Consider the following 21875-nt stretch of genomic DNA (forward strand, 5'->3'; position numbering starts at 1 on the left):
TTGCGTGCAGCAGCAACCACAGCCTCCCAGACACTGTTCAGAGAGGTGTACTGTTTTCCCTCCTTGTAAATCTCACATTTGATGATGGACCACAGGTTCTCAATGGGGTTCAGATCAGGTGAACAAGGAGGCCATGTCATTAGTTTTTCTTCTTTTATACCCTTTCTTGCCAGCCACGCTGTGGAGTACTTGGACGCGTGTGATGGAGCATTGTCCTGCATGAAAATCATGTTTTTCTTGAAGGATGCAGACTTCTTCCTGTACCACTGCTTGAAGAAGGTGTCTTCCAGAAACTGGCAGTAGGACTGGGAGTTGAGCTTGACTCCATCCTCAACCCGAAAAGGCCCCACAAGCTCATCTTTGATGATACCAGCCCAAACCAGTACTCCACCTCCACCTTGCTGGCGTCTGAGTCGGACTGGAGCTCTCTGCCCTTTACCAATCCAGCCACGGGCCCATCCATCTGGCCCATCAAGACTCACTCTCATTTCATCAGTCCATAAAACCTTAGAAAAACCAGTCTTGAGATATTTCTTGGCCCAGTCTTGACGTTTCAGCTTGTGTGTCTTGTTCAGTGGTGGTCGTCTTTCAGCCTTTCTTACCTTGGCCATGTCTCTGAGTATTGCACACCTTGTGCTTTTGGGCACTCCAGTGATGTTGCAGCTCTGAAATATGGCCAAACTGGTGGCAAGTGGCATCTTGGCAGCTGCACGCTTGACTTTTCTCAGTTCATGGGCAGTTATTTTGCGCATTGGTTTTTCCACACGCTTCTTGCGACCCTGTTGACTATTTTGAATGAAACGCTTGATTGTTCGATGATCACGCTTCAGAAGCTTTGCAATTTTGAGACTGCTGCATCCCTCTGCAAGATATCTCACTATTTTTGACTTTTCTGAGCCTGTCAAGTCCTTCTTTTGACCCATTTTGCCAAAGGAAAGGGCGTTGCCTAATAATTATGCACACCTGATATAGGGTGTTGATGTCATTAGACCACACCCCTTCTCATTACAGAGATGCACATCACCTAATATGCTTAATTGGTAGTAGGCTTTCGAGCCTATACAGGTTGGAGTAAGAAAACATGCATGAAGAGGTTGATGTGGACAAAATACTCATTTGCCTAATAATTCTGCACTCCCTGTAGCTGCCTCCCTCGTCCTGCTCCACCACAATCACCCACACATGCAGGGCCTTGGGGTAAAGGTGTGTCACCAGGGTGCAGGGGAGGCATCCCCCCCTCTGTCCCCTTCTGGCTGCCTGTGCCTCAATTTTATCCCACAACTTAAAGACATTCACATTATTCACACTCTCATAACACATACATATACGATCTTGGGGGTGGGCACGCTACACCGAATCCAAAAGACCATCAGGGTGTACAACCTCACCCCTGGCGTTGTCGCCCTCCTCTCAATTTTAAATACACGTAGACATTGAGGGCTATCAGGAGGGGCTGTGCGCTTACCAGCTGCTCTCTGGCAGGTAGCTCCATGCCCTCCTGGGTTTTTAATGCACCTTAGAACACACATGCATCAACACTACATATGAGCGGGCGGAGGGAGGTTTGGAGTCTTCACACACCCCTGTTCTCTGTTGCCTGTTGGAGCGGGGGGTCTGTGAGGAGGAGTTGGCTGTCCGATTGGGGTCTGGAATGTGGGGCCTCCTTGCTGCTGCCGAGGCACCTTGCCTCTACTCTCCTTATGTATGGCCTTATATAATCGCTATTACATTAACTGTGAGTCTGATCTCTCCCTTTCTGTTCCCACCAGCCAGCCAAACGTCTTTCATGTGGGTTGTTTGTTGTCTCTATGCTAATCTTTTTCCTCTATGCTCACCCTGCCCCAACCAGTCATGGCAGATGGCCAACCCGTCTCACAGCCTGGCTTAGGCCTATAATGCCTGAGGTCTTCCTGTTAAAATGGAGTTCTTCCTCACCACCACATCCAAGTGTTTGCTCACAGGGGATTGCTGGATCACAGGGGCTCTTTCTCTAATATTGTAGGACCTTGACCCTACACTATATGAATGTTTTTATCTACACCAAAAGGCAGACCAGTCCAAGTTTTTCTCATTAACCTTGAAGTGCTCATTAGAGCTGAAACAATTAGTTAACAGATTAGTCAACAAATATGATTTTACAGTGTTTTAACATAAACAATTATTAATCTGATCAAAGTAAAACTTGGCAGATTAATTATCACTGAAAAACAATAGATTAGCAGAAGTTTTGTTCCTTGTTATGTGTAAGCTGGACACAATGAAGCAAAAAGCAAAACAGATTTGAAAAACACTGACATAAGTGAGTGCACAACACATGAACCCTGAATAACTCTGAATAATATACACGTGCTTTGCCTAAGCAACATGTCACAGGTCACTTATTCTGAGATTATTAACTAGTAAGACCCCGCCATACTGCTTCTACTATGGGTTGTTACTTCCTCTCTCTCTTGGTTTCAGTCAGTTTCCCCTGCCTTTGGCTGTTTGCCAGTGTTAGTTTTAAGATCCCCCTTCTTTCTATTTCTAAGTCTGCATCAAGTGTTTACACTGCACTCAGAGTGTGTGTTCCCTCTCTGTCTTTGCCCTGACGCTCATTAAGACACACAAAGACTGTGCTGATAACACTAAGCGATTCCTGTTTGTCCAAGCCTGAAGCAGGCAGAAAGGGCAAGAACAAGAGAGCAAGAAGCCAGCATTTAACAGTAGTAAAGACCCAAGAAAAAGGAACTACCGGTACTGTGTTAGAAAAGATACTGAGGGACAGAAATACTAAAGTGGCATAACTCTGACTTCTGTTAACTTGTACTCTTTTCAAAGACTCACTCTTTTTCTACATGTGTTTCACAGGTATACATTTCTCTGTCAAGCTCTGAAACTCCTCTGCCCTTCTAAAGTAAATAGCAAACAGATGCCTATCGGTTGTGTGTGTGTTTGTGTGCCTGTTTGTTAACCTAAAGATCTGTGCATAAACAATTTGTGTTTTCCCTTCTTAGTTCTCAGAAGGAAAAATAAACTAATATCAGGAAGTAGTAATTCCTACATCAGATTCTGTATGTTTGTAGAGTTGCACTGCTAAGAGCAGATGTAGTTTAACACATAAACATTTACTTTCGGAAACCCAATAGTATTACCCTCAAATGACATTCATGTTGATCTAGGAATGAAAAGGTGTTTGTTCTACTTTCACTTTTCATGTAGTTCTGTTTACTTTCAATATGCTCTAAATCACTCAACCAAAAAAAAAAAAAAAAAAAGAACAGGACATCAACTTCTCTGAGCCAGCTGGTTAAGATTGACCCAAGAATCAGAAACACCAGAAGGCATCTGGGACGCTGTTGTTCAACAGATCTATGCAAAACCTTTCCCAGGAATTCTAATGTATATCCATGGTAAATTTCATTGAAATACAACAATTGCTTTGCCAGATGTCCTGTCAAGGATTAGGGAGTCATACAAGGAAAACTCATAAAAAGCAACATCTGTGTCTGTATAAGTAGGTAACAGACAAGATAAAAAACTAGACATTAGAATTTAAAAAAAAGAAACACTGTGCCAGACAGGTAAATTTATTTAGTCACACACACACTACACTACTCGATTTGAAACTTGCACCAGTTAACTCACCTACATTTATCTTCATTATGTTTACTGGAGATAGAATCTTTTTAGCTTTACTCACATTAAAAGTAGGTCAGACACAGATACAACAAGGTTTAACTGCAGTGGGGAAAAACACATCTATACAAGAAAGGGTATTTTCAGCTTGAGAACAGTTGAGATTCAGAAGAAGGCAGGACATACAGGAAGTGGTCAAGAGGATGTAAGAAAGAACAGTGTACAAAATAAAAGGAAAAGAAGCAGAAGAAAATACAGAGATTGGTGCATCAACAATATCTCTGCCCTTTGATCAAGCTGTGGACGTTAACTTCAAACCCCTTATCTGTAACAAAACAGATCCTCAAATGTCCTCAGACAATACATCCTTTCTCTAAGGCCACAGCTGAAACTGCTTACTGCCCTCTGTAGTACAAAAACACACAAGCACAAGTCCACACATACACATCACAATGGTTTAATAGACTCTGAAAGCAAGAATAGAAAGGGTTAGCATAGAACTGTCAAACAAAGACCAGATGGTTGCTTTTGTAAGGAAAGATGCTGCCACATATTTCACAACACTGCCGAATGTGGGCCGCACGTTTAGATAATCAGACAAATTTACATCATGAGAGTATTTTCTAGTTTAACGCTCTTGTTTATAAATCTCCAGCAACATTTAGCACCACCCTTTCTTTACAAAAGATATTCCGCTCTAAAACTAGAGCATGCTGTAGTGCCCAACATAACATGTTTTGTGCACTGGACCATCAGGAGAGAGATCAGCACAAAAAAGCTCATGTAATTACTTTTTATGCTTCTATCTTAATCCATAGAAGCATAATTTATTAGACTTATATTTTCTATTACCAATCCTAATATGCAAATTAATTAGTAACCTAAGCTTTAAAATGTTATATAGACTCAGCTCTGCTGCAGGGATCACCAAATCAGCAGTGGGCAGGAGCAAGTGAAAAGATGTCTTTCATTCCCATTTAAATGGTTCGATGAAAAACTTTTATTCAATTATATTCCATTTTTATTAATATAGTGCCAATTTACACCAACAGTTGCCTTGAGGTGCTTTATATTACCAAGTAGAGAACATATAATATTAGAGAGAAAACCCAAACAATCAGACGATCCCCTGTGAGCAAGCACTTGGCGATGGTGGGAAGGAGAAAACTTCCTTTTAACAGGAAGAAACCTCTAGCAGAACCACGCTTAGGGTGGGGCAGCTGCCTGCCTGGTCCAGCTCGGGGTGGTGGGGGAGTATATAGAGATGAGGACAAAACACAAACTGGTAGACACTAGAGCAGGGTGATATGACCAAAAATATTTATCACGATATACACTTGAAAATTTGCGATAATGATACATATATATATATATATATACACACACTAGAGCAGGGCGATATGGCCAAAAATATTTATCACGATATATATTTGAAAATTTGCGATAACGATATAACTGACGATATAATTGATGCGAGACAAAATACAACTCCACAACATTACTAGCGCAAAAAGACAACCTTCCATTTATTTTCACGTAAACAAGAAGCTGGTTTTTATGTACACTAAAGCTTTATAAAAATGTATCAGTGCAAATGCAAATTCCTTGCTGAAAGTTTAACCCAAAGGCATTTCCAGTAGAAATGGGCTGACATATCCTGAGCATAACCATGTATAATATCCACTGAAGTTAAAAAGAGGTGCTTTGCAACATTAAACTGCAGTGTGCAGTACGTATTTTTCGGACCATAAGGTGCACGGGATTATAAGGCACATTAAGCGAAACAAAGCAGTCAGATAAATCAAACTTTATTAAACTCATTCTTCTTGCTTCCTCCACTTCTGTACCATTGATTCATTAATGTTGAATTCTCTGGCAGCTGCTCTATTCCCATGTTGTTGCAGTATATTAATGACTAACCTCGTATTGTGGATGGATTATCTCAGTTGTTCTCCTGACTGAAGTTTGGTCCGTTTACAGCATCCGGACATGCGATTGCATTTGTCTCTAACCATAAGGAACCTTCATGTTAACTTTTATAAGTGGAAAAGTGTTAGTGTTCGTCCTCCAGCTTCACTGTTATGTTATGCTAACATAGCTGTGTCGCTAGCGATCACGTAGCACATCATTATATACCAGCTAGCCCAACTTCAGTAACCCTACAAACGTCACTGCTGTTTAGTTTCCTGTCTTCATTTATGTTGGAAGTGATAGCAGAGCTGTACGTTTGAATTTTTTCAGAAATCTCTCAGTCAGAACATGCTATATCATGCTTAGGTAACTAGCGAAACTAGCGAGCTAACTTCCGCTAGCTTCCTGCTAACTTCTAACTCCGTTAAATGTAATAACTTTTGTTTTCATGGATGCCTGGAAGTTAAACTTCATAGTTACACCTGGTAAAGCAGCAATGCTGATCGTTTTATTAAAGATGAAATAATTTAGACAGTTTTCAACTCTCAGTGATGCTGCAGTGTTGTTTGACCTGAAGTCAAATATACGGAGTTTGGGACCCAGATTACTCCCAGATTTAAGAGCATCTTAGTCCGACAAATACGACAATAACGACGGCCGCTTGCATGTTCTGCAAAAAAATGTGCTTTGTTGTGTATCTGACGGACAAACACCAAACCAGTTCCACATCATGGAAGTTGCACCATTTTTACAAACCAATTCTGGTTCCTCAACAATCGGCCATGTGCGTATGAAAACAAAGGCACTGCGCATGCGCGTTTTACTCCCATTCTATCGCGATATTTCATTTTCCTATCGTTGCCTAACATTATACCGGTATTACCGTGAACGGTATAATATGGCCCAGCCCTAATACACACACACACACACACACACACACACACACACATATATATAAATATAAAAGACACACTAGACAAAATACTTTACAACTCCACAACTTTATTAGTGCAAAAAACCCCATCAATGTATTTTCACTTAAACAAGCAGCTGTTTTTTTATGTGCATTAAAGTTATATAAAAATTTTACAGTGCAAATGCAAATTCCTTGCTGACAGTTAAACCAAAAGGCATTTCCAGTGGAAATTGGCCGACATATCCTCAGCATAACCATGTATAATATCCACAAAACTTGAGTTATACACATACAATACCGTAATATTATGTTGAAGCACAGTATGTATCACTCAGCGAGGCTCCTGCCTACGATAGTCGTAATGCTCCGACAATCCATCAAGCGGTGCGGGTTCGTAGCTTAGCAAAGTCATACTAAAACATTTGACAGATTTTTGAGCGCCGTGTACGACATAAAATCATTTCGAGGTCAGTAAACACAACTAGAATTCATACATAAGGCACACAGGATTATAAGGGGCACTGTCGATTTTCAGAAAAATCAAAGGATTGATTTTAGGTGTGCCGTATTTTCCAAAAAACATGGTAATAATGACGGCCGGCTAGCATGCTCTACCAAAAATAGTACTTTGTTGTGTATCTGACGGACGAAAGCTAAACCAGTTCCACACCACTGAAGTTGCAGCATTTTTACAAACCAATTCTGGTTCATCCATTTCATTCAACGATCGGCTTTCGCCCTTCTCATTCTCCGCCATGCTTTTTCCGCCATGTGCGTATGAAAATAAAAGGCACTGCACATGCGCATTTTACCCATATTCTATTGCGAGATTTTATTTTCTTATCGTTGCCCAACATTATACCGGTATTACTGTGAACGGTATGATATGGCCCAGCCCTAGCAGACACATTTTTGTTGAAAAATAAATAAATAAATAAATAAATAAATAAATAAATACTTGTAAGTGAGCACTCAGCCAGCTTGCTTCACAGGTGACTGTGAAAAACTGCCTGACATACTTTACTACTGACCGTTAACTAACATTAGTTAGCTGTGTAGTTACAAAGACTACAAGATTCACTATAGTATATCTATAATACTGTCCAATTCCTGGTGGACAGTTTTTGGAGAATTAGAATACAAACTAAAGAAACGAACAGAAAACACGAGGTCTTCTTTCTTGTTCAAACCTGGACCTCACACTACAACTCAACCGCTAATAGTTGCATCACAGATTTGGGTGTATTACACTAGTGGTGGTGACTAAAGTGGTCAGAAGCCAACAAAAACAATGACCTAGAGATTTTCTTTAATATGTTGAACCTACCTATTTTTGACAATGCTTTTAAACTTGATAAACAAATCAGCTCTGTAGTTAAGGGATCTTTTTATCATTTACGGATTTTAGCCAAAGTCAAGTCTTACCTTTGCAGGAACGATCTAGAAAGAGTGGTCCATGCTTTTATTACTTCACGGCTGGACTACTGTAATTCCCTCTATGCTGGCCTAGATCGTTCCTGTCTACATCGCCTTCAACTGGTGCAGGACGCTGCCGCTCGCCTGTTGACCGGTTCAAAAAAAAGAGACCACATCACTCCGGTTCTCTGCTCTCTCCACTGGCTCCCAGTTGCTTTTAGGATTGATTTTAAAATCTTACTGCTGGCTTTTAAGGTTTTAAATGGCACTGCACCTTCTTACCTGTCAGAACTCCTTAGTACTTATCGCCCCAGGAGATCTTTGAGGTCAGCCGATCTGATGCTTTTAGATGTTCCCAGGTTAAAGACAAAGGGAGAGTTTGCTGTGGCTGCACCCAGACTGTGGAACAGTTTACCTCCTCACGTCAGATTCTCCAAAAGCCTAGAAACTTTTAAAACTGCTCTTAAAACTCACCTCTTTTCATTGGATTTTAGAAAGGTTTAATTTATTTGTTTATTTATTTTTTATTTGATCAGCGAGGTGTTTTACGAAATTGTGTTCTATTGTATTTTTATCTGTATTTACTGTACAGCACTTTGGTCAGCCTTGGTTGTTTTTAAATGTGCTCTATAAATAAACTTGACTTGACTTGACTACCCATGCTTATTTAATGGATTACTTACATCAATTTATCAGACTCATCAGCTCCCTCTGACGCAACAAAAAGATTACACAACTTCCTTCCCCCAAACGTATACAATATTCACCATGACCTGTAAATAGACTCCATTGTATAAAAATAGTGAACTTAGTTAAATGGTGCTCTCATTAACACCTGATGTTGGCCAATGAAGATGATTTATTTATTAATTTGTGCCAACGTACCCAAAAACCAACACTGCCATGCAGAATATCTGTCTTGGATTCAGTGACCAAACATACATTTCAAATGCATTACATCTGCATGACTATGTTGGCCTGCCTCACTGTTATATTTCCAGCATTTTAGTACATTTCCGTTTCAGTCATAGAAGTCATTAAATTTCCACAGTAAGTAGTGAATGCTCTGTTCTTTGCATTGTGTTTTACTGCATAACTTTTTGTTAATCAGAGGGAAGTAGCTAAAGTAGCTGACTTGTGTTAAAACAAGACATGACAATGGTTGACATGTTTGCTTTTCTTTCCATCTTTCCCAGTTTTTTTAAAATCACTAGCCAACACTGCAGTACACATAAAGACAGGAAAAAAAACTAAACAAAAAACAAAACTGTGAGCACATCCATAAAATCCCTCCATTCTTTTCACTTCATCACTAAGCGCTGTCTTATTAAAACACACACACAAATTAACAACACAAATTAGTTAACCTTCCTAATTGCCTCTGCTTTTATAGCTTTAATTGTGCTCCTGTCATAAACAACTTGTGCAGTTACAGGAACAATAAGACCAACTGTTGAGCAAAGCCCACTGTAACTATGTGCTCATTCACATCTGCTGTGAATACAAGGATCAGCTAATTGTGTACAAGCTAAAGCTTTAATGAACCAACTGTATTACAGACTGCAACCTCCTTAGACTATAAACAGGCAGTAGATCACTTGAAACCCATTAACAATTTTTTTTTCAATAAAATACACTACTTCGAATCAATTTTAAAGCCAAAGGACTGCATAGGATGTCCAGCATGGGGGCTTTGTGTGTGCAAGGGGACCTCCAGTTAAAAAATAGTTCTCGTACAACACTTCCTCCTGACACAAATAGCTTTTCCTGCCCTATAAATAAACACTGCTAGACTTGGAAAGCGACCAGCCTCATTACACTAGAGGGCTGCTCATAAAGTTGAGGGAGTATAAAAAAAATACACAGTTCCACTTCAGTCAAGATAGGAGCCAGTTTAAACACACTCAACTGTAGACTCGCATGTGTATCAAGTTTTGGGGGTTTTTTTGTTTGTTTTTTTAAAAAAGACATTGTGTTGAGCTAAAAGCTAGAACTCTTTGCGCCAATCTTATACATAAACCTGTCTGTTGCTTCACTTAATTTTAAACCACTACACAGAACAAGAAACACGTCTCGCAAACTGTTCTCAGAAGTACAATGCCAAAAGTCTCTTAAAAAGGAAAGTCTCAGTTTTTTCAGATGAACTGTGTCTAACCCTCCCTCCATCCATCTCCTAGCATGAACATTGTTCCAGTTGTTCAGAGAAGGCCAAACTAAACAACCCGTCTGAACTGAACTGGGGGCAGGGAGCCTAAGTACCCTTCTCAGAGAAATAGGCTTTTTCTTACACACTTTCATCCTTTCCTCATCATTTACAATCACTATTTCTTTGCTCTTGTAATATCATCTTTTTGTCACATTTTGCTCAGGATGACTTCATCGCAGTATTCATTCCCTACTCCCCATTAACTGAACTCCTTTCACTCACTTTATCGGTTTCTGTCTGTTTTAAAGGTTCCGCCATTTTTATCAGTGATTTGTTGGGTCTTACTTACTTCATTACTTCATCTACATGTAGTGCAGTCATGCTATGCTGGATGTAACACATGCTTTTTCCTAAACCCAGTCTGATAAATGTCCTTTCTCTCAGACATGATTACATCAATACTCACACAAGGCAGCCAACAGGCTAACCTTACATCACCACTGATGTCTTCACACCCACATGAGACAACAAACTAGCCCATGCACAAACATACACCCACACATAAATGAGCATGCAAACACATGCAGGCACCAGGTTCGTCATACCCGGCTCTTCTTTACACGCTCTGCGTTTCATGTATTTGCTGACGAGCAGGTTTTCTAGCAGTGTGTCTGCAGTTCATGTGCACAGGCGATAAGAAATAAAGGGATCCCATGGGAAAGTCCTGTTTTAATTGGATCCATGTTTAAGCAGACCCTAAGCTATTTTCTTCTGCCTTTCCTTGGATTAATTGAAACTAGTTCAAGGCTGTATTCTTTAATATTCTTGTGGAGTAAATCTGGAATGATGAGAGCATTGCAAGTGCTGTCAGCAGTTGACTAACTCCAGCCTATAAAGAACCAATACTGGTATACTAAACATGCATCTCAAAGGCTCACTATCCAGCTAGATGACCAATTTTCAATCAATTAAATGGTTAAGTGATGAAAGCTTTTAGCTCCATTTCATTGTTCATGCTGGTGAGCCGTACCAGGTTTCTAAAGCTCCTGTGACTATATGGCAAGTGTTTTGAACCTATAATCACCATTACATGTGCGTTTTGACATTTTGGAATATTCTCTCAACTGATTCTAAGATACAATATTTTCAGATTGTATGCAGCAAGTGTCATAATTATCTGTTAGAGTTGTGTACTCCCTAATCTCCTGCTGACAATTGACACACACACAGACAGATGCAAACCCTTCCTCCTAGTCTCCCAGATTAATGCCCGCCTGTCCCTAAGGGTTTACTGTCACTCTCAGTACTAATACCCTTTTCACTACACCCAGCCAGAACAAACCATTAAATGCCAAACCAACTTAGACTGGGCCTAATCAAACACTGCCAAGTGCAGTCTATGGCTTACTTACAAGGAAAACTTCTTTAATTGAAGAACAAATATATTACAGTGATTCTTACACTTTACAGGGGGGAAAAATAGAATGTAATGTTTTTCTAAGATTTTCCTTGATGTTCTGCATTTATAACCCAGTAAATTCTTTTGGTTCAATGTTTAACCACCCAGTGCAAAAGGCATTCTTTTATAAATGTTTTCAGATGATCAGCATGTGATTATGATTGCATTGTTGCACCAGTTAACACAGTGGACACATTTCATCACTCCTGATAAGGACTGATGAAATGGACATCCATTCCTCCCGTTTTTGCACAACCACATACAGACGCTACATATTCTGAATATGGCAAAAATACAGCAAAAGCTACGTGTACAGTTTAGATTCTAGCAGCTCCGTTAAATTTATGCTATGGAACAGCTGTGCCAAGTGAGAGGAGACCGCATAATCCACACATGAATTAGACACAGAGAGGCTGGATGATAAGGCATGGGTATGTGTGTGTCTGATAGTGGTCTTTGCGCATGAATGTGAATATATGCATGTGTTTGAATGTGTGTGAGTGTGTAAGCCTTGAGTAATCCTGCTTAGTCCAGCAGCTGGGGGAGCAGGTTTAAGCAGTCTGGCAGTTTGAAGGGCTGGAAGAGGATATAACACCAGGACCACTGTCAACAATAATTGAATACACAGACAATAACATGCAGTCAATCAGTGTGTGTGTAAGTATGTGTCTGCATCTCAGTCCACAACTGTCCAGCTTGTGAAAATGTGCTTGGGGGAGGGTAGTAAGACGCTGAGAGTCAGATAACAGCTAAAGCAAGGTAACTCATTTATAGAAGCTTTGCTCAAACCGCAGGGACCAAGCTGTTAATGCGGCCTCAAAAGGTCGAAGCACACGAGAGTCAGTGAAGATTTCTCAAACTATTGACACAATCAAGAAAAAGTATGCTACAAAAATGTTACATGACACTGTAAAAAGAAAATTACGCTGTTTTGGTGAAAGGTTAAATAATTAAAAGAATGCCTTTGAGGAAGAAACAATACTGACAGTATGCTACTGTAACTTTTAATGCCATATAATACAATAGTTTCTTTCTTTTCCAAGCTTTAAAACTGATGGAAACACTGTTCTTAGAAACCATCAAAACGGTTTCTAAAAAGAGTGTTAAGGTTTAGCTAGTAATAGGCAACCAGACTGGCCAGCAGCTGTCTTCAGGATGTTTGTTAAAACAGCAGCATTATCATAACTCTGCAGTGCAGGAAATAGGCCAACTAGAACAAAGACGATTTCTTGGACAGTACACCAGTAAACAAGCTAACTGTGCTAAAACGGTTGTTTTAGATTACAGATTACAATAGACAGAGTGTAACATGAAAGTGAAAAGCTATCAAATCTAGCTGCCTGTAATTTACAGTTTAACAGGGAAATTGTGTAGATTACCTGGTGCACAATAGACGTGATAGGCACTTTTTATACAACAACCCAATGCTGCGTTCAATTATATTTCTGTTGTGCATATGCCATGTACATCGAGTATTTTTATGCAAGTTGTTTTTTTGATATGTGGTTATGGTAGATACAATAGATAATGAGTGACATTGTAACACTCAGGAAAGTGACTACAAAAATGTACTTTTCTAATGCTAATTTAACAGTAACAGTTTTGATCAAGCACTGCCAATTCCTACTGTGTTTGCAGTAGCTTCAGAGTTTACAGCAGGAATACTGTAATTTTATTTTTACAACAGCAACAAAGCTGAGAGTATTAGACTGTAAAGTCTATATTCTAGAGCAAAGTACTACTTTTTTATAGTAAGAATCTGTTGCCATAGATTTGAATAGGTACGCTGTAAAATAACAGTTAAAACCTTGTAAATGTAACCGTGTGTACTGACAGTTTTTAACTGTGACATTAGTTAGAGTGTACATGTTTTTAGAATAGTGTTCATATCATATCACTGTAACTATGTATTATACTGTAGTAGCATTTGGGAGGTGTTCTGAAATCTCAATTATTTCTGTTATCAACCAAAAAGTGTTTGCACGACCAAGAACTGAAAGAAGCTACTCAGTGCTGGAATTAAATACTTGTTCTCTTCCAAATTAAAAGCCAAAAGGCTGCTTTCTACACAAAATATTTAAATCCAAAAAACAGTACATAGTTTAAGCTTAGTTAAAGAGAAAACAGACTTGCACGAAACAATCATATTAAACACACAGTAAGGAAAGCTTACTATTGGTATGGGTGGAGAAATTCAAATGTGATTTTGCAATACTCCCATATTGAGTACTTCCATATTCATCTACACTAATACAGAACTAAGATAATACTTGCCAACACATTATTTCAACACAATATATAACACATGTATTAAATATACAGATTATATGTAACATATGATAGAAGTGTTACCACATATGGTTCTGAGCATTGGCCTATATTCTACACTTAATTAATCTTCGACAGTTCAGCTTAGATTTAAATTAATTAAAAGTACATTAATATTACATTGCAAAGCTGGTTATTAATAAACTGAAAGGCGTTTACATCCTTAGGGTACCTTACTTTAAAGAAGGTTTTGGGCTTCAGTTTTTTGGGTTTTTTTACATGTTTAAATAAAGTAACATTGACCTAACTGAACTTAAATTAAATTAAATTATGTTTTAATTCATTTTAACAAGACAGTTAAAATATTTTTTAATAACACTGCCAATGCACAGTTTTTGAAAGCTGACTGTTCAGACATGGCTGAAGCAGAATGCTTTAAATCTCACTGTGGCTATTTGCCAAACTCATTCCCAGAAACCAGATTACACCGTCTGCTTTTCTTAAACACAAGTCTCTCTCCAACACACACACACACACACACACACACACACACACACACACACACACACACACACACACACACACACACACACACACACACACACACACACACACACACACACACACACACACACACACACACACACACACACACACACACACACACACACACGCGCACCCTCATTATACTGGTTGTTTGGGTAAATAGGCTTAGCTGAAATGATCCATAAATTCCAAAATGTCAGTAGCATAGTCCAAAGAGATGCTCAGGCACAAGGACTACAAGGCAGACACAAAGTCTAGCAGACAAGCTTACAGCTACAAACATAGTTATTGTGATATTTCTCCATTTAACAGTAAAGAGAAATTCTTCTGATTCACTGACCTTGCATAACTGCACACCTGCTCGCAGATTCTGATAAAGCAAAAATGGCACCACTCCCTCTATATCAAGCATTGGTATGCACTGAATTTGTGTCAAAAGACAGAGCACAGCTCAGCCATGATGACCCCAGTGCAGAAAAACCCATGTTATTATCGCTGCTGTATAATCTGTGACAAAAATCACACATTTAGCTGTGTTCGCAGTCAATTCTTTGTACAGCATTAACGCTGTTTAATATTAAACTTGGAAATGCATGATCACCTCAAGCGTAGGAGGCATTTTCACACTACTCAGCCTCACAGTGCATTCACAGCGCAGCATTTGAGGAAGCTGATCTACTTAACCTGCCTGCATATTCTGCTGAGTGTGCCTGGCTGTACAGTTTTGAGCTGGTTTCTACATTCATGTCTATTATTTCATCAAACCTGTTGTTACATGCTGTAAAATAATTCAAGTAAATGATACTGGATTTGCTAAACATAATGGGGAAAGAAAGCCCTGGTTTCTGTCATGGATAATAGAGATGATGACGCCAGTTTAGTAAAGCCATAGTGGAAAATGGCAAATGCTGACTTATGATAGAGGTGGCATTTCACTCAAACAGTTTTATATGCCACAATATCAGATTTTAGCTGCATTAGTAACAAATTACAATGTCTGGGCTCTATACCCACTGTTTCAGTGAGTCTATATAGCACAAGGATGGCAAAAAAAAAAAAAATCCTATCACACAGGGGCAATGGTTTTTTCCTGTGTGGTTAAAAACTGATCAATTAACCCCAATGGCTTCTTCCCATCTTCTCTTTCACAAATAATCACACTTAAGCCTGAAGGTGACACACCCTGCCACAGCAGCCTAAACATTAAAGCAACACACCACAAAGACAGAGGTGTTTTAACTATTCGTGCCAAGTTTGACGTCATCAAAACTGTTAACTTTTTATTCAAGTAAACACAAAGTCAAAGAAAGATCACACTATACACTGGTCCCTCGCTATAACGCAGTTCACCTTTCGCAGCCTTGCTGTTTCGCAGAATTTTTTTTTGTGTGTGCAATTTTGCATGCTTTTTTTTGTAAAAACAGCATGTTGTGTTCTGCGTCCTGATTGTCTGTAGACCATTGTCAATCAATCCTGTGCCGTGTCTCCTGTACAGCACAGAATGCATTCAGCTTGTCAAATTTACATAAATCTTCGATCGCTAGCAGTGTGACTCTGAAGTGCTGTAGCGTATGTTTGTAAGTTTTCTCCCCAACAAACACAAAAATGTCCACAAAACGTTTTGCACCGTCAAAGGCGCCTGCGGTAGCACACAGGGGCGGATGAAGATGCTAACCATCGCACAAAAAGTTGGACTTCTGGACATGCTAAAGGAAGGTAAAGTTACCGTATTTTTCGCACCATAAGGAGCACTGGATTATAAGGCGCGAATCAAATCCGTCCGTTTGACTTATCAGTCAGATAAGTCAAACGTTACTCAACTTGCTTCCTCTACTTCCGTACCATTGATTCATTAATGTTGAATTCTCTCACAGCTGCTGTATTCCCATGTTTTGGACCTGAAAACAAGGTTTGATCTTTGGTTTCATTCTATAATACTGGACTTATTTTTCTACAAAGGTTTGAACTTTGAGAATGTTTAAACAAGAGAGAAAAGTGTGAAAATGTTCGTGCCTGTCTGAGAAAAGTGTATAAAGTGTGTAGTGAGGGGTTTTAAAGCCTTAAAACATCTATAATAATTGTAAAAAATAAAGCTGGGTACTTCGCGGATTTCACCTATCGCAGGTTATTTTTAGAACGTAACTCCCATGATAAACACATTTAATATTCACTATTCATGCAAAGTGTTTGTGTCCGTGTCTTTATCGCAGATTAAGTTGTGCAGGGGCAACTGGCAAAAAGGGAGTGTAAAGGGTGATCAGGTGTTATGTCATATAAACATATTAGTGTTACTGTATACTAGGTTTAAATATTAAACTTTAAGATTACACTTCTAGTTGTTATGCTGCACTAAATGGAAAATTCTGCATGTCACATTTGCACAATTTCTGCAAGTAAGCATGAGAAGAAGGAAGAGTAGCATAAAAGGGTTTCACTTATTGATACAAATTACTTAGCTTTTTTTAAATGGGGTTTAATTTGTTTATAAAATACAATTTTGTATATAAAATAGCCAGAAATAATAGGAAAAAGCACAGCTTTCTCTCAAGTGAAAGCCTATTTTGAACATTCAAATTCTCTCCTCTCTGTAGATACAGTTGGTGAGAAAGAAACAAATAAGTTTATTGCCCCAATCCAGATATCATGTGAAACAACACATGAAACAGCTTGAGAGCATAGCATTTGAATGCATTCTTTTTTTCCACTTCTTCACTTGTTTGAGCAGTTATATATAGTTAATAGTAACTTTAATAGTAATAGCAAGTTTCATTATTATTATTATTATTATTATTATGACGGTAAGGAGGACAGGACGTCAGAAAAAAGCAGAGTGCAATCCAGTAAATATTCAAAATAAATGACCCCAGTTTCTAACAATGCAATGGTTAGAACAAAACTGAGTGGGAGACGTGGCATTAAAGACACGAAAAGGGTGTTTTCCTGGTTTTAAATAGAAGTTTAATTTTGGTAAAGTAATCTGTTTCACATGCTTTTCCTTATGTGAATAAAATGTGTCATTACAAAGTTTACAGGTCATATACAGCTACGCTACGGCTTGAATAAATTTTCATCATGAACCCTTCTCAAACTGGAAAAAAACATGTATTCAATGTGTTATCATTGACCTTCTATAGCTCATAAATCACACTGTGACATTAACACAGGCTGGTCTTTTCCTGTTAAGCCTCGTGTTGTAGGCTTGTTTGGCTGAGCTGGAGAAGGATCGTTAAAGTGAAGCATTTATTTAAGATTTGACACTGAACCACAGTTTCCATTGCACATTGTCTGGAAATACCTTAATGTCATAAAAAAGCTATTTATAAACTTTCTGTTACTATTGTTTTTTGATTTTCTCTTTTAAAGGAGCCTCTGTTTTTCAGGGAGACATTCCTGAGCATCTGTCACTGCCAGACTGAAATAGTACTAATGGCTGTTAAGGGTTTCTGTAAAAAGCAATGGAATGACTATAGGCTAAGGTAAACACAGCAGCCTGTGAAACTTTGGTGTCGCATATCCTAATCACGACCAGTAGGTTTTATCACTCTGTGTGGACTGAAGTCCTGGTACTGTTTCAACCAGTTTTCTACAGCATAAAAACAAGTGTGTGCTTTACTGAAAGTTTCTTGCTTTTAAAATAAAAAATTAAGTAAGCTTCTTTTAAGCATCTGTTCTTAATTAAATGGTGAAAAAAAATCTAACATTTTAGAAAAAAAAATGTTGGCTACTGTACTTTTCAAGCAGCCAGTAAGACAGAAACTGTTTTTCTGAATATAGTAAAATCAATACAAGACACACTGAGGGTGTTATACTGACTGATGGTGAGGAACGTGTACCATAAAGAAACAGACACTTTTGCAGGGAGATCAATGAGGTTATTAAATTATTTAAAAATATGGCCTACTTTACAGCAAAACATTGCCTGAATATAGTCAATTTGACATGGAATTTTACAAGAGAGACAGCTATTATCAAAAGACTGTCTATGACTTATGCATGGCACAGAAGTGCAGGTCCAAACATCAAATTACAAATACGAAAATGGGGACCAATTACATAAAGTAGGAGACAAACCAATGAATTGTCCAAGCAATCAAAAGTGCAATAGTGTACTGTATGTGGGTGGCAGGTCTGCAAAGGCATGCATGACAGCAAACGGCATCGGTTCTGTTTCTAAGCAACGCTCACATCCACAGCTCTCTCTTTCCTCTCTCATTCCACCTACGACTGGCTATTTTAGTGAGGATGGGCATTTCACTGTAAAAGCATCTCGAACAATTTGCAACTGCTACTGATATAACAGGGACTTAGACAGGAAAACACCTGGCAAAGGTGACGCAGACACCATCCATTACACGCACTGTGAAGGAGCTGTTTGACCTTGGAGCCCAGTGCTGGACTCCACATTTTCAAGAACAATTGACACTATTGTACTCCTCCCACATAAATGAATGAATTTGCAATAATTTACTGATATTCGGCAGTAGAGACAAAACAGAGAAAACTGGGTCATTTTTGTGAGAAATCAGCACGTGCTAAGACCAGCCCACATGGTGGTGTGACACTTTAAAGGTTTACCCAAAATCACTTAGGTATTTTGATGTTTTCGTCAGTTAATTATCAGAAAACAAAGCAAAAATCCAGGGTACCAATGCTTCTTTCTGTTACTTTCTATCACAGATGCTAATTCGGTGCAGGCTTGCTACTGAAACTATAATGTATGCTCAATGTCGCTTGCAGGAAAAAAAAATTTAGCTGAATAATTGTGATTTAGGGTTTCGAGAGTAGGTGTAAAATTGATTTCCATTCTGACAAACCTTTCAGCGGTGTACCTAAAAAGTTATGAAGGCTCAAAATGCTTGAAAAAAATAACTCAAATTAAAAAGCACCAGACTTTGGGAACCATTAACTGACAAAATATTCATAATAACAACCATTTATTTTTAATGGTTTTGTTAAATATTCTGATGTTATTGTACAAAAACAGAAAATGTATTCCAAGGGGGGGACCTTATCTAAGATTTGATTGATTTTGACTACACGTTTCTTTTCCAGCTATTTATTTATGAGTGACTTATGTATGTATGTATGCGTGTATATATATATATATATATATATATATATGGTACTATTCTTAGTTAGCGTATTGTCTGTCTTGTCTTAATGTTGGTTTATAATGGAGCACTGTAACAAAAAATAATTTCCCCCAGGGATCAATAAAGTATTCTGATTCTGATTTTATATGCAATGATGCAGCTTTAAAAAAAAATGGAATCAAACATTAGGAATAAATTGCTGATAGTTTTGTTGTTCCCAGAATAATTTTAAGTGCACATTTGATTGTTTTCCTTGATGTTTTACGTGTGGATCTCGAGGGGGGTTTCATTTTCTCCATACTAGCACACATCTAGCCCACTACACAATAATCCCGAGTCGTGTTATGCCTTGCAGCTCATGTTGTGGGTATAATTGAATAAAAGGGTGCATGTACTTCACCTAATTCCTCCTCTGCAGATCAGTCTCTCTCCCTCTCCCTCAGCAGAGCATGCCATTAAATCAGAGCTCACCATCCTGCCCCACCACACACTTGATCACATGGAAACTGTTTACATAAACCAAGCGTCTCATTTAGATACCATTCCTCACTACAGCTGCCAACGTCTCCACTTCTGACACACCCTCCTTAAATCCAGTAAACTCTGCAGACCTTTCCTGTCTTGCCGTTTGGCTCTGTGTCATTAGGGTCACTGTGACAAAAGATGAGTCAGACGCTGTGGAGACGCCTAACTTCCTGTGAGTGTGGAGCATCTCAGACTGTGACCGAACAAATGACTGAACTACCTTGGAGCAATTCCTCCCAAAAGAATGATTCATAGTCAGCAGGATCAAATTCTCATTCGGAGCAATGCAGAGTCAGACGTATCTGTGGTTTTTGTAGGATTCATTTAAAAAGTTTCCAAAGTGACTCAAAGAGAAACGCATATAGCTTCTACGTTGTCAAGCAGGGTAAAAAAAAGCAAAAAGCTACCACAATAAATAGTTCTGCATCCTTTTTTGGGCCCTTAAAATCCCATGACATGCCAAGCGAAATCAAGTATGTTTATAAAGAGCTCCAAAATGGATTACACGGGCATCATGATTTGTTTTAGTTCTCTAAACCCATTTATTTTTTTCTACAGAAAATATCAAAATATCAACAAGCCACAGGCTTCTGCTGCAGAGTCCAAAAACTGAGGAATTCTGCCAAAAATCACTGCCGACTGTTCAAGACATACATGCACAGACAGTGACTCATCCATGCAGACATGCACATGTGCACACACGGTTGCATGTACAAAACATACATAGCCAGAAGCACATGTTACATTACTTACATCAGTTTTTCTAAACTTGGCTTTGAGGCTCTTCATGTTCAGTCCGACCCATGCAGTCGCTCACTCAATCGCTCAGTCGAGACTGCGAAGAAGAAGGGAGGGGAAAAAAAGCCACACAGATGTTTAAACTTAGCCTCTGTGATGTTAGTTCCCATTTTAAATGTGACTCAGTGTTTCTGAAGACTTGATTTTTGGGCTTTTTGTAACATTATATTCGCATAGGTTAGCCTTGGTGAGCTGTAAACACAGAGCACAGAAGCAGAGACAAAAAGTAGTCTGTAAAAACTAAAGAGCAGTGTTTGCTAAAGCCTCATCAATGAGTTGTAGTGTAGCGCTAAGGGACAAAAAGAGTCCTACATTTGTTATATGTCAGAAGCACTTTTTCATTTAATTTCTCCTCTTTTATAGTACCACATGCAATTCTCTTTTAAACCTGTTGCTGATTACGATGCCTCGCTTTCTATCGTTTCCTACAAGGATGTTATAAATCACAGCAGAACCCTTGGGGATGTCTGGCGACTGTATTTTTGCAGCCTGACTGCCTCAAGTAATTTTCAGTTCCTCAAGTCTGAAATGACCTTGTCAGTGATTTAACCCCCAAATATCCTTTGGCACATTCCTGCCGAAATTGGGCATCTAACTTACTTCATTATTTCCAAGGTCTGCTTGTATTACAACTCAGAGCACAGTGTAAGCAATTTGAGATTCTTTGCAAACATTACTGGCAGTCTGGGGTGCAGGAATAAACATATTTTAAATGTGTAGAAAGCACAGAAGCATAAGTTAAAATCTGATTAACTCTTTCTAAGTCTTATTAGAGAAGTGGGAGGGTGCAAAATAACCCCTGCAATATCTAGCCAACATTCAAGCTATTTGCCAACCGCATTCATAAGGCAACCTTAATCCTGCTTTGCGTACAATGAAACTGGCGTGTGCTGTTATAATTTCTCAGCAGAAAACACGGGAGTAGAATAAAAAAATAATTGTCCAGGATGTCCCGCTGAAAAGCAAACTTCACTACTGACTGCTGTCAACAAGCATCTCTGACCCGAGCGTCTCAAGCAACTAACCTTTGCATATTTGCCTCACTGCACATCAAACAACCACATTTCTTTTTTCTTCTTCTTCTTTTTTTTGTACACGGATATTATGGATACGCGGAGAGACACGGTTAAAGCTTGGATATCAGATTGGACTTACACGAGAGCGGTGCTCCGTTTAAATTCA

At 38.9% G+C, this 21875-nt stretch overlaps 1 protein-coding gene across 2 annotated transcripts in view; it reads right to left on the bottom strand.

Annotated features, from left to right (window-relative positions):
- rai14 (retinoic acid induced 14) overlaps positions 1 to 21875 on the bottom strand; it is a 55953-nt gene that overhangs the window by 33688 nt on the left and 390 nt on the right. For both annotated transcript variants that reach the window (XM_085279406.1, XM_085279405.1), the window contains exon 2: positions 20649 to 20730. In XM_085279406.1, coding sequence (XP_085135532.1) covers positions 20649 to 20684 — 36 coding nt within the window. In that variant the 5' untranslated portion in view covers positions 20685 to 20730. The remainder of the gene's footprint in view (positions 1 to 20648; positions 20731 to 21875) is intronic.

Source organism: Mchenga conophoros, linkage group LG7 (genome assembly GCF_057382185.1).
Source record: "Mchenga conophoros isolate Kocher_MC1m ecotype Shallow Benthic linkage group LG7, M_conophoros_male_GT1.1, whole genome shotgun sequence".
NCBI lineage: Eukaryota > Metazoa > Chordata > Actinopteri > Cichliformes > Cichlidae > Mchenga > Mchenga conophoros.